This window comes from Pholis gunnellus, assembly GCF_910591455.1.
Source record: "Pholis gunnellus genome assembly, chromosome: 13".
Classification (NCBI taxonomy): Eukaryota; Metazoa; Chordata; class Actinopteri; order Perciformes; family Pholidae; genus Pholis; species Pholis gunnellus.
This window is the reverse complement of record NC_136540.1, coordinates 10,325,515-10,338,495: the sequence shown is the minus strand read 5'-3', so window position 1 is coordinate 10,338,495 and position 12,981 is coordinate 10,325,515. Positions and strand designations below refer to the sequence as shown.

At 41.3% G+C, this 12,981-nt stretch overlaps 3 protein-coding genes across 4 annotated transcripts; all 3 read left to right on the top strand.

The window, feature by feature from the left end:
- Nucleotides 1-1,874: 1,874 nt before the first annotated feature.
- Nucleotides 1,875-3,759, top strand: LOC306704951 (uncharacterized protein). Of its 2 annotated transcripts, none has more exons than XM_079171566.1 (4): nt 1,875-1,994; nt 2,690-2,747; nt 2,891-3,217; nt 3,343-3,759. In XM_079171566.1, exons 2-4 carry the CDS (start codon nt 2,711-2,713, stop codon nt 3,438-3,440), a joined length of 462 nt encoding a protein of 153 aa, XP_079027692.1. In that variant the 5' UTR covers nt 1,875-1,994; nt 2,690-2,710; the 3' UTR covers nt 3,441-3,759. The 2 variants fall into 2 exon arrangements, with proteins under 2 accessions (XP_079027692.1, XP_079027693.1); XM_079171567.1 differs by lacking the exon at nt 1,875-1,994 and adding an exon at nt 2,024-2,089.
- An 891-nt stretch (nt 3,760-4,650) lies between these two features.
- On the top strand, nt 4,651-8,044 carry bud13 (BUD13 homolog). Its single transcript, XM_079171138.1, has 10 exons — nt 4,651-4,802; nt 4,942-5,029; nt 5,495-5,579; nt 5,666-5,905; nt 6,076-6,356; nt 6,471-6,579; nt 6,766-6,904; nt 7,035-7,213; nt 7,308-7,389; nt 7,644-8,044. Exons 1-10 carry the CDS (start codon nt 4,666-4,668, stop codon nt 7,735-7,737), a joined length of 1,434 nt encoding a protein of 477 aa, XP_079027264.1. The 5' UTR covers nt 4,651-4,665; the 3' UTR covers nt 7,738-8,044.
- Nucleotides 8,045-8,807: 763 nt separating this feature from the next.
- snrnp35 (small nuclear ribonucleoprotein 35 (U11/U12)) lies at nt 8,808-10,452 on the top strand. The gene has a single exon (XM_079171554.1). The coding sequence runs from the start codon at nt 8,936-8,938 to the stop codon at nt 9,671-9,673; it is 738 nt and encodes a 245-aa protein (XP_079027680.1). The 5' UTR covers nt 8,808-8,935; the 3' UTR covers nt 9,674-10,452.
- The last annotated feature ends 2,529 nt before the right edge of the window (nt 10,453-12,981 follow it).

Here is a 12,981-nt window from a genome sequence, read left to right as displayed (position 1 = left end):
TAGCCTGCATCTCCAGGGGTTTGGGGATTTGAAGAGGAGGCGAACACTGTAGGCAGGCGTGAAATACAAAGGGAAACTGTGAATTTGCGGAACGCAGTGGGGGAAGGAGGGAAGCATCTGAGGCTTTGTCTGAATGCACCTGCAGATGAAGAAGATGATATAGTCCATGACACGTCTGTCTGATAAGCTACAGAGAAATGTGTTCCGGGCGGCATTCATTTTCCACACAAACATGTTGCTAATGCAAAATAGTTGCATGTATATGAGCATAGTTCATATGAAACATGGTTGTGATATCACTGGGGATCAGGGGAAGCAATGTTGTTATAAGCCACACAATATTCTTTATATTTATAATAAACTGAATAATTTAGCTGTTTGTCGAGGGAAGGATTACAGTTATTAGGCTTTTTGACAATATTGAATAAAACAAGCCCACTGTGCTACCACTCCTTATTGCTGTAGTTCTTTACGTTTGTCTCAGCCAAAATTAAAACTTTTCAAACATTACTATATAACATAATACGTTCATCTCATGCAGTCAAAAATGAAGTTGTTCTCCCTTTTTGTGTAGGTTTCAGTAGGTTAGTCATTCAGGCCACAGACTGATTGTATGAATGTGAGCAATCCACTGCGTTATAGATTAACAAATAACCGGTCCAGATGTTTTCTGCCTTCTGCACAGAGCATTCTGGGGACGGTGCAGCGCTCTGCGACTAGGGCTGAACAATTTCAAAAAAGTATCTCATTGCTATTATATTGCCATTTCGTTATATAAATAATTATTCACATATTCATTATGGTGTGATTTTTTCTGGGATGTGTACCAAACAAATGTGTTTTCTTAAGTCTGTAGAATATGATGTGTAGGCCAGGACATATCTGCAGCACAACATTTCATTTGAAATGATATTTTCACACACATTTTGCTTTTAACAAATATTCTGCCCCCTGCGATTTCAACATTGCATTAGGCCATATTGCGGTTTTCATAACATTTTGATTAATTGTGCAGCCCTAATTATAAAGTGTTGCTAGACTTTTGTTAGAAAATGCACGAAAAAAAAAAAGTTATTTTTTGTAAGATATCTTATGAACCATAATATGAGGATACGTTGAGGGAGTAAATAAATAGTCCTAGGAATACCTACAAAATGTTCCACTTTATTCAGACATTACTTTTTTCCCACACATATTTTCCATCTGTGTTTTTGTATCATTTAGCTCTCTCATTTTCAAAAAAGTGGAATGATTTTGGTCGTATTCCTCCACATAAAGCAACCGCTGAACTTCTCATGAACGACCACTGGCACCTTGTGACGCATGCTGCAAATCTGCATCCTACTTTCTCTGTGAAATTCCTATCATTGGCCTCAGGGTGGAAACACTGAGCCATTTTACATGAGTCATTTGGTATGACAGAGCTAGAAATTTCTAGGAGGTCACAAATTCTCTCAGTGATGCAACTGTGCAAACGTGATGTCAATAAATGTACATATCTCTATTCTCTTTCAAAAAATAATGTCAGGTAGTCGAGAGTTGTGTGATTGTTAAACAGGGCGCGTTACAATAGCCACTCTAATCTCAGCGGAAGGTATTTATAATGTATAAGAGTATAGCTTTTAAAGTGGAAACGTGAGGGAAGGAGATGCAGGGGGAAATCAGTTACAGGAGTGGAGCTCCGGAAATGAGACAAAGGTGAGGCGAGGACCAGAGGTCAAAAGATGTTGTTGGTGAAAATGATGATGCTGACAGAGTTTTGCAGCCCTCCCGCTGTCCTCCATCAGGCACTGCAGAGGAGCAAGACGAATCAGCGTTCTCTGGTCCGCCCTCGTCCCTCCCACTCGCTCCCTCCACCTCTCTGTTTTGCTCCCAGCTTGTCTCAGAAGTGTGATGCTCTGCAGTGCTGCACACTGAAGCCACCAGCTGTTTATCCCCGAGTCGGACAAGAGCACGCAGGCAGGAGCTGCTACATCATCCAGCCCTGACAGGAGGTAAGACTCCTCACAGATGTTCAGCCGCAGCTCGGGGAATAGATATGAGCGCTAGGGTCATATCAAGGAGACAAGGAATATGCTAGAACATTTCGGTACGCATGGCATGATGACAGAAAATACCCACGTGCAGTGGTGTGTAAACATTAGTCTATAACATTAAAAACTCATTATGTAATATTAGAATTTGGATGTCGATAAATGTGTCAAGGGCATTGGGAAAATGTGAGGAATAGTATAACAAGCAAGCAGTAAAACAGGACAGAGAAAACATCTGTGCCCTCTTTCACTTTGAATCATGTCCTGTCATTGGATTGGGCCACAGGTGGGCTCAGATCAAGTTCTGGAGGCAACTAGAGGACATTTAAAGCCGTTTAGATCAGATCATCTGAACAGTGTTTGCCCAAAAGACATTTTTGCTGGACCAAAATATTTGTATTTCTGTATTAGTTTTCATTTGTATCGTTTTGTCCTCTTTTTTTGTTGTCTCCGTACATGAGATTACAGTAAATAATATCATGACCTCAACCAGACTGACCTAATAACCGCCTGGAGAGCCCAAGCTGCTGGATGAGAAGCACTGTTTTTAATGGTTCATAACTCAATTTGGCGTGTCACTACAACACAACAGAGTGTTTATGTTTTGTTTCTTATAAATGCTTTTTGTAATTTGCTTTTCTCTTTTTTTTTCAAAGTTGGATGGATGCTTTTCCATCATGTTCAAGTCTCTGTTAGTGTTCAGCGTGCTGGGAGGTGAGAATTACTTATCACATATTTCTTCTCTGGTAATCTGAGACTTTCATTTCTGTGAAAAAGGTTTATAATATATTAGATATATCTCTCAACACTCTCATCCCCTCTGTGTTTCCCATATGCTCTTTTGTGATTTGCCCCAGTGTTGCTGATCCCAGCCAGGTGCGATCTGATATCTGTGTGTATTGAAAACGACAATGACCTGAGAGTTGACTGCATGATCGAGCCCAAGCCCAACAAGATCAACAGCTATGAGTTCTCTTGGTCCTCTGGAACCAAAGAGTTCCTCATTAACACCAATGTGTCCGGTTCATCAGCAGAGGGCAAGTTCAAAGACAAAAGCTACGTGGAGGAGCTGGAGCCTCACGGCTACAGAATGACGCTGACCGGCTTCACAGACGAACTCCCACACAACACCACCTACATGTGCAAAATATCTGGGGAGACTGCCAGAGTTAATGTGGAGAGAGGTAGGTGGATTGTGTGTGTGTGTGTGTGTGTGGATCTGAGGCGGTGAGCATGAGAATGAGTGAGTGGGAGACGCGTTAAAGAGGATTTTGACAACTGTTTTCTCCCCACTTTTCTTCCTCTGCAGAGCAACTTGTCCCGTGTTCAGCTGTGAGCGTATTTCTGAAGAGCTCCGGTTCCTGGATCGTTTGTGTTCTGCTCTTCGTCTATCAAACACACAGCTAAAAAAAGAAAAAGACATGCAAGCTTGTGCTGGCTTACTCATATCTAACCACGCATCTGTCGACATCAAACATCAATCAAAAACACCCACATTTTCAATAGCTTGCAAACATGTCTCTCTTTCTTTTGTTTTCCTCCCAAGAGCACTGAAATAGTATTGAAATGTTTCTTTGACCAGAAAGAATGAAGATGACTCAACAGAGAAGTTTCGAGATGTGCTTTTTGCTGCTGAGGCACACACAGCTGTATGTGTATAAATACACTGAGTAACTTGTAATGGAAATATTACTTTGTAAGCTGCAGCTTATGTTTTCAATAAAGAGATGCTATTTAAAGAGAAATCATGATTTGTTTTGTGAATTATTATTGGGACAGAACTGGGACACAGATGGAAATAATAACATATGAGAGGGGGGGTTAATTGTGTGAATTCCCACTATTGTATCTGAATCGTTATTATTATACTCTTTCTATTCTTCTCTCTACTTTGTAAATGATTTAGAGATTCAAATCTTCAGATGTTTCAGGTGTATAACTACCTCCCTCTCTCTCTCTCTTGCTCTCTCTCTACCTCCCTCTCTCTCTCTTGCTCTCTCTCTACCTCCCTCTCTCTCTCTTGCTCTCTCTCTACCTCTCGCTCTCTCTCTTGCTCTCTCTCTCTCTACCTCTCTCTCGCTCTCTTGCGCTCTCTCTACCGCTCTCTCTCTCTTTCTCTCTCTCTCAATCTCTCACTCTACTCTCTCTCAACACTAATACATTTCTAGTTTTTCTACTAGTTATTTTATCGCTAACTACTTCTGCATACTTTATGATATACCTTTTCTTGTTTCTACATCTTATACTTAATGAAATATTAAGCTTTTTCACTCTTTTTACAATGATTCGCTATGGACAAAATCCTCAAATCCTCTTAAATGCTGATTCAGCAGCATTTTCACTATTGTTAAGTTATCAAGTCACAAACTAATTAAATCAAAGAACTGCAACGAGTATGACACTGTAAAACTGTGCAAGAAGGGCATTATTCATATAATCATATAAAGACATTTTAATACATAATCTCACTTGTTATGACCGTGGAGCTGTCACCACTTGACGCCCCATTTATTCCATGATGTTGTCTTTTAAAATCAGGTTAAAGTGAGATTATTCGCCTTTAGCAGAGCTTCTCATTTGCAATTGCCATTCTTGACCCTCGGTGCTAACCGTAGTTTCCGACAACATAACGATGGCCGCTTCAACCAGCAGTAAAGGACTAGAACTATCTAAAGCTGAGTACCTAAAACGTTATTTATCTGCTGACGAAGATGCCAATAAGTCAAAGGGGAAACTTAAAAAGAAACATCGTAAACTTCCTGAGAAAGGGTGAGTCGACGGGGACGTTTTAACCCAGCTGTTGTGTGTGTGTGTTAGCCGCTAAGCTAGCAGAGGAAGCTAGCTCGTACTTCTTGTTTGTGAATGAAACGTGCGTGTACTTAACTCACTTTTACTTCTCTTGTTCAAGACTTAAAATAGTCGACGATGACTTAGACTGGAAACAGATGGCCATAGAGGAAAATGAGATTGAAGAGGACGAAGAGGAAGCTCCAGTGGTGAGAATGTAATCGTTATCTGACGTTAGCTGGCTAGCCAGTGCCCATTCATTCACATGGAGTTATTAGCTTCTTCTTTGTAACTATTTCACCTTAAGAAATACTCTCATTGTATAACGTTACATGTATTTCTGTAATTTTCTTATCACGGGGTGGTGATATGGTTTGTAATAAATATCCAAATACAATCACAGCGATTTAATATTACTTAAAATCGCTTATTTTGTCGACCAACAGTCAGATATAAATATATACAATTTTGGTAAATCAAGGCATGCCATCAATTGCCATACATTGATACTAAAACCAGACCCCCTCATTAGTTTGCAACACAAACTATAATTCCCTTATACAAGCAGAGGTATTAAAGAGATGACTACCATGCATGACAGAAATCTATCATGGTTGTCAAATATTCACCAAACCCTCCTCTTGAAATGTCATCTGTTGTGTTTGTCTGCTTAGATCGCTGAGGTGATTGACGATCGACCAGAAGAAGTGAAACAGCTGGAAGCCTTCAGAACTAGCAATAGATGGAAAGTAATTGGAGGTAATTGCTATTTGTGAATGTAGTAAAGTGTTGTTGTTTTTTTTGTCTGAACAAGCTTGTTAACTTTGAGTCTCCGCTCCTAATAGCTGATGAAAATGAAGACGTGGAAGGTGTGGAAGACATGGAAGGTGTGGAAAACATGGAAAGCAGCGACCTTCAACATCCAGAGCCTGTGACATCAAGCAAGAGTCGCCATGACTCTCCAGACACATCCCCGCCTAGGAGAAGTCGCCATGACTCTGCAGACACTTCCCCCCCTAGGAGAAGTCGTCATGACTCTCCAGGCGTGTCACCTCCTAGGTCAGGGAAAAGTACAGATGAGAAAGGTAATGAGAAACCAACAACCAGAGGACCTTCCAACATTTGTACGCTGTAAATCACCATATTTCTTCATGGAAATACATTGGAAAGATACTATTGAGTTGTCTAGTTGATGTCCATCAGTACTTTTGTTCAAGTGTTTAGTTGTACAAACAATTCATTATTTCTTTGTCAGATTCATCCCCTGCCAGAAGAAAGCCCATTCAAAATCGTTCACCTAATTCTCAAAGGTCACCACTGGCAAAGAACAGGCACGATTCAGACGTAGACCAGTCACCTCCACGGAAAAAGCCACTAAAGGGAGAAGCTTCAGACTCCGACCAATCTCCTCCAAGGAGGCAGTCAAAAACAAAACAAGGCTCTGATTCCGATCAGTCGCCGCCCAGGAGGCGGCCACGAAGTGAAAAGAACCCGGATGAAGATCTGTCACCACCTCGTAGGCCCGGCCAGTCACAGGTGAGCAAAAAGAAGTTCAAAGAGTGAGATGAAATCTTATTTTGCCTAAAATTGCTGTGTTTATGCAATATCCAATTGATCAGTCCCACAGTGTACTTCCTGTTTTCTTCTCAGGGTCCGAGGATGCTTTCTGGTGGGAAGGCAGGTCTGGTTTCTGTCGATATTTTAAGGAAAGAAAAGGAGGAGAACCGTCGCAGAGAAAGATACAACCAGCCACTGGAAGGTTGGCTTTTCTTTTTCCTTCACAGCTGTTGACTACAGAGCTCACAGGACTTTCCATCTCATATTCTAGGCATGACCCGTGCCTACTCCATGTCTTTGGCCGTAGTTGTGATTTGTTCTTTTAAGTTGGATGATGCAGTCCTCATTCAGATGACATTTTTATACCTATTTTTCCTGCTATTGCTAGATCAATCCCGCAATGCCCAGACGGTGTTCCGAGACAAGAGTGGTAAAAAGAGGGATTTGGAAACTGAGAGAGAAGAAAAGAAGAGAAAAGCCGGTGAGAAAGCAGCAAAGGACGAGAAATACGCCCAGTGGGGTAAAGGGTAAGTGTGCATTCATTCAGTTTCACACATCAGAGAACGCTACGGAGTGTGCTTGGGATCACACAACGATTTGAAATGTTTTTGTGTGCTGATTTGTTTCCACGATTTAAAGTCAACGATGTGTTTATAGGTTGGCCCAGGGCCAGATGCATCAGCAGAAACTTGAGGATGCAGTTCATGAAGCCCAGAAGCCTCTGGCACGTCACTGCGATGACGAGGACCTTGACCGCATGTTGAGAGAGCAACAGAGGGATGGAGATCCGATGGCTGCGATGCTCAGACGGAAAAAGGACCGCAGTACGGGACAAGGTGAAATATGTCTGCCTTTTTCCTGAGTTGACTGATGCAAAATGGTTGTTACCACATGCATCATACTGTAAATCATCTTGATTTTGTTTTGCAGACAAACCTCGATATAAAGGCCCACCCCCACCACCAAACCGCTTCAATATTCTACCAGGCTATCGCTGGGATGGAGTTGACAGGTACTGTGTGTGTGTGTGTGTGTGCTTGTGCGTCTGTCTCTGTGGGTGGGTGGGTGTGAGAATCTGTAAAACAGAGACTAAAAGTTTGTAGTTTATACTATTCTCTTCAAACTAATACAGTTGACTTAGTATGTGTACAATCATTATGATGACATATTATTGGAGATTTGCTCCAGTCCATCAAATCGAAGATGATGTTGAGGGTGTGATTGCAGAAATAACAGTAGATTTTGATGTGTGTGTGTGTTTTACAGGTCAAATGGTTTTGAACAGAAACGCTACTCTCGAATGGCAGATAAAAAGGCCGTCCAGCAGGAAGCCTATAAATGGAGCGTGGAGGACATGTAATGGCAACAGGAAACTGATGGATCAGGAGTGGAGCTGAAGAGCAGGGCGGCTCATCCATAGAATTAGGCAGAATATCTAAACAATGATGTTAAAGAAACTGCAGATTAGACACAAAACTGATATTTTGAAATAGACAGGACGATTCTGTTCACTTTTCAAAGCTGTTTGATACTGTACAGGGGACTTCAGACTATAACAAAGTGGTTAAACATAATTGTACATAGCAGTGAAGTGACATCATCTTTATTATTTTGTAATAATTGAGTCAATGTGGAGCCAAAACCGATGTTTTTCACTGTTTTATTAAATAATGTTTTTGTAAAGAACTGTGCCTTCGTCACATGTGTTCACATAGAGCAATGACATTTGTAAATTACATGAATATAGCCGTTTCATTTCATATTATGGAGCTGTATATAATGTAGTACTGAAGTATTTCACACCGAGGACATTTAAACATACGATAACATAGTAAGTGGACCTTTAGTGAGGAGGGTTTTGTCAAACTACTGTTTCAATGTCATTAATGAACTCAGTGCATTGCTTTTAAGCTAATATGGACAGTACTTAAAGTGCTATGGATGAAATCATACCTGCTACTGAGCTCACATCTCAGAAGATCCATCTCATGACAACTGACCAAATCATGAGTTGGGACAGTTATAATAATATATAATAAACTATTTTTATTAATTAAATGTCAGTAATATATTGAGTGGGCCAACATTTCAAATTTTAAAGTACACAAATGAAAGTGTGTGTGCAAAGTAGTATAACCGACTGTCATATAGCTGATTAATATGGCACTGCAAATCTGGGACGGTGAGAGCGATTTATTTAATTATGCATACTTATCAACAGAAATTGTAAATAAATGTGCGTCTGTCGTTATTTGTGCACAATTATCAATAAGGAACATTTTCTTGAAACGGCGGTTCTCTATCAACTACCCTTTAATTAAAAGTAACTATCATAAATGAGTAAGCGGGAACCTTTAATTCGTTACAGACTCGTTGCACCACGGAAGGATTTATTGGTGCACACTACAGGATACTTGCTGTTGTGGGAAATTCGAAGGGGTAAAAATCTAACAGAGAATCTATCTAAGTCTGTAGCTATTGTCGAATAATGTAGCGAAACTGTCGCTGAAACTCGTGTATTGAAGAAGGCCATCGTTGTGACTTATTTGTGGATAACAATGGCGGACTGGAGCCCGATAGCGAAGGTGTACGACCCGCTGAAAGCCGGCAGCATCGACGGCACGGACGTGGAGCCCCATGACCGGGCGGTATGGAGGGCGATGGGTGCCCGCTATAAACCCAACAAAGGCGTTGTTGGAGACCCACACCTCACCCTGTTTGTGTATCGACTGAACCCGCTGACAACAGAGGACAAGCTGCACCAAGTGTTCTCCAAGTACGGAGACATCCAGCGGCTGCGGCTGGTCCGGGACATCGTCACGGGCTTCTCCAAAGGGTACGCCTTCATCGAGTACAAGGAGGAGCGCTCTGTGGTCCGGGCCCGCCGGGACGCCAACAAGTTGGTGGTCGACCAGCATGAAGTGGTTGTGGATTTTGAACAAGAGAGGGCGCTTAAGGGCTGGGTCCCCCGGCGGCTCGGCGGCGGACAGGGAGGGAAGAAAGAGTCTGGACAGCTGCGGTTCGGCGGCAGAGATAGACCGTTCCGCAAACCCATTAACCTCGGGGTCGGTCCGGTGCAGGACCGGGGAGGAGGAGGAGGAGGCGGTGGTGGTGGAGGTGGAGGAGGAGGAGGAGTAGGAGGGAGGGAGTGGGATCGACAAGGGACGAGAGACCGGGAGGACCGGGACCGACACAGAGAGGCCGAGTGGGGCAGCAGAGGGAGGAGAGATGACCGGGACAGAGAGCGGGATGACCGCAGACAGGGAGACAGGAGCCGGTACCGGGACAGGAGATGACGATCAGATTTAAGACACTGGATTAAACTCCTTAGTGCTGATCTCACCTTTCCATCCACAGACCAGCTTCCTGCCTGACTTTAAGGCCTGTAAGGACTATGGTCCATAAGCATATCAATAACAAATGACACGTTGGTTATGTTCATCAGATTGCACTACATGGTGATGAGATGTCATTTCCGGATGGTTCTATTGAGTATTTCATTATTTCTCAGAAATCTGACATAGTAAATGCTTTTGTACTTTAGATTTAGCATCAAAAACAGTTTAATAATTCACCATATAAAAAAATACACGGTATATTGTTTTAAAAGCAGAATCGGCAGCTAATTATATAACATTTCTTTATTTTTGTTATCTGCAAAGTACCTGTAAATATAATTAAATCTGTTACACATTGTCTCTCTTCATAAGTCCGATGATTCCGTTTCTGACACAGTCAATGTGTCTTACAGGGTTGAAACACTAAGATTTCAACACATTAGGATTTCCTAAGGTGAGCAGTTCATTTAGCTTCTCTGTCGAACATGTTTTTACAAAGATCTTTAGAGCATCATACTTGGTAAAGAAGCCACGAGAAAACCAAATAAACCAAAAATGATTTTAACATCCTTGTTCTTAGATAAAAATAACTAAGATCTTCCTCCATTGTTATTATGGGTTGCATTTTAAAGAAGCTATTAAATGTATTTTACAACTTTGCTATTAGCAAGTTTGCTGTCTAATTGTAAATCAAGAAATATAGATTCAACCAATATAAAGGTCTCTAATATGAATTATAAAAGCAACTCCATTCATTACAATAAAAACATTAAAACATTACTTAACTATTTCTTGTTTTTGGTAGCCAACGGAGCGCACAAAGACACGATTATATCTTTGAATAGTTTGTTTTTTTCATCCCTGCTGCTGCCCACTGAAGCGGGTCATGTTTTATTCATGAGTCACTGGGTGGATTGTTTTCTCTCAAGCTGACCACAAGTCGGTCTGCAGTCATCAATATGAAAGGTTAAAGGTCTGGTGTAAGCATTAGCTCATTCAGTCTTATCCAGTAACTGGACACGTCATCAGTCCATTAGCTCATCACTGCTGGGAAATTCATCACTTGTTGCCTGAGAAGAAGCTGAACCTGAGAAAAGATCTGAGTCATTGGTAACACAGATGTAATAAACCAAAGCAACAACAGGATCTGATTGCACTTGAGAGCATATTGAATAAAGTATATGTTTCCAGACAGACTCACGCTACTGCATGTGGTTAGAGAAGGAGAACTCAACACCTCTAACACAAACCTCCGATTTCAATTCCACTCCCAATTATTTCTGAATAGATGAGATTAAAAGAATGTTATAGTGTTCTTTGAAAAGACAAGACTGTGGAATTGATGCAAAGACTCATAAAAGCCCTCCAAACTGCATGTTTCAGTTTATGAAATCATATTTATTATGGTGCACTATGATTATAGCAAGCTATTGACAGCCATGACTATCTTTGACATTTATTTATTCATGTTTATTTGTCCGGATGAAGCCGCTCTCAGCCTCCCGGCACAAGTGGGATTCATGATGGGCCAACCAGGGAACGTCTGTCTTTGCACTGTGCCGAAGTCGATCCTGTGAACCGAAGCAGACACAGACACTGATGAGCTGCTCTCTCCGCTCAGCTGTAGTACACTAGTGATAGTGACTAAGTCGCTCTCACCTGAAGGCAGGGTTGATGCCGATGTTGTCTGGCTGTGGGAGGGCAGGTGTTCGCCTCCTGCGGCAGGAGGACGGAGGAGGAAAATCCTTCTGATACTGAGACTGCATGTGTGTCGTGTCTGGTTCATTTGTCACCGCTGCCTGATGGTCCTCCCCTGGTTCACAGTCCCGGCTGCTGTTTCCTCTTCCTGTTTGTCTTGAGGATGTGGGATGAGACCGATGGAACTCCTGCTGTGTGTTCGGGGCGATATGGTCTCCTGAAGGGTAATCATAACAGTGGTACGGGTTTAGTTTCACAAATAGCATTGAAATATCCCATGAAACAGTTGTTTTTTTCTGTTTATAGAGTACACATCTGGAAAATAAAGCATAATTTGACCCTCTGTCCTTAGACCCTGGCATAAGATGAGGATAACTAACTAATTAAAAATGTAGGCAAAAAGTGTTTCCTTAGTCTATGGCATCTACTGTCCTAAATATGTTATTTTATGTAAATTTAGTTAAGCCTGGAGCGAGTCATCTTCAAGGCTACACTCTCATTAATTCAACCAGTACTTCAATGTTTAGCAATTACTAAAAATGTATTTAGGTCATTCAAATCCTTAAAACCTTTTATAGATGTCTTATATATTTGTAGTATAACTGTATTACTAGTATTTCATTATAACGACGTATGGCTGACTAAACCTTTAAATAAAGAACTCATATACTCACTTTCTAATCTCTGCCCTCACACACACACACACACAAACAAAACCTTTTTCCAAAACACACACATGCATCCACAAAACACCACACACTGCCTGGCATGGCTATTTTCAGCAGTGCAACACTTTATGTCCACACATACACAAGTCACTCAAGGCTTATCTTAAAACAGATAAAAAGAGTTTACTCTCTCGGTTGAGATAAGACTGCAGACCTTTGCCTCGGTCTTGTTGTGAGACGCGTCTAAAGCAGAAAGCTTCTTGTGACGTGGTCTCCATCTTAGTGGGAGTGTCCGGGTAGAGGAGAGATCCTGGGGAAGTCAGGACATACCGGAGAGGGTAACAAATGTGCTTTAAAAAGTGCCTGATTGTAGGAAATAGTCAGGCACTTTGAGTGGTTACATTTAGTGGTTTTCAGATTCCTCTCCTTTGAACAAAACTTTAGTGGAATTCCAGTTAACACATCACAGCCGGACTAACTTCACTTAACATTTGCTGAAATCTTTCCAATCCGGTGTTTTTATTTTAATGTTTGAGCCAATAGACGATCCTCTTAAGTACGGAGATGTCAGTTGGGACTCATTTAGGCCCATTTAATTTGAATGCTGTAAAAATAACAATGTTGCTCAGTTATTCACACTTAAACGATATCTATGATAAGAATACAATGTTTTCAGAAAATTGCCCTGAGATTGATGCAAAACCACAATAGTGATACATTTTTATGTTTATAGTAGTAACCTACATACTCAGCATCATATTTAGCCAAACCTCTTATTGTTCTCGCTGTCTTTTATTTCTATCATCAGTCTTCAAATCCAATCAGTTCACACATATATTTGCAAAACATTATGAGCACTTATTCTGTCCTGAACCACAATATATTTGAACAACAAAATCA

Coding starts and splice junctions, on each gene's coding strand:
- LOC306704951 (XM_079171566.1), top strand. CDS start 2,711: ATGTTCAAGTCTCTGTTAGTGTTCAGCGTGCTGGGAG. Junction 2,748..2,890: donor AGTGTTCAGCGTGCTGGGAG/GTGAGAATTACT, acceptor GATTTGCCCCAG/TGTTGCTGATCCCAGCCAGG. Junction 3,218..3,342: donor CAGAGTTAATGTGGAGAGAG/GTAGGTGGATTG, acceptor CTTCCTCTGCAG/AGCAACTTGTCCCGTGTTCA.
- bud13 (XM_079171138.1), top strand. CDS start 4,666: ATGGCCGCTTCAACCAGCAGTAAAGGACTAGAACTATCTAAAGCTGAG. Junction 4,803..4,941: donor CGTAAACTTCCTGAGAAAGG/GTGAGTCGACGG, acceptor CTCTTGTTCAAG/ACTTAAAATAGTCGACGATG. Junction 6,905..7,034: donor TACGCCCAGTGGGGTAAAGG/GTAAGTGTGCAT, acceptor ATGTGTTTATAG/GTTGGCCCAGGGCCAGATGC.
- snrnp35 (XM_079171554.1), top strand. CDS start 8,936: ATGGCGGACTGGAGCCCGATAGCGAAGGTGTACGACCCGCTGAAAGCC.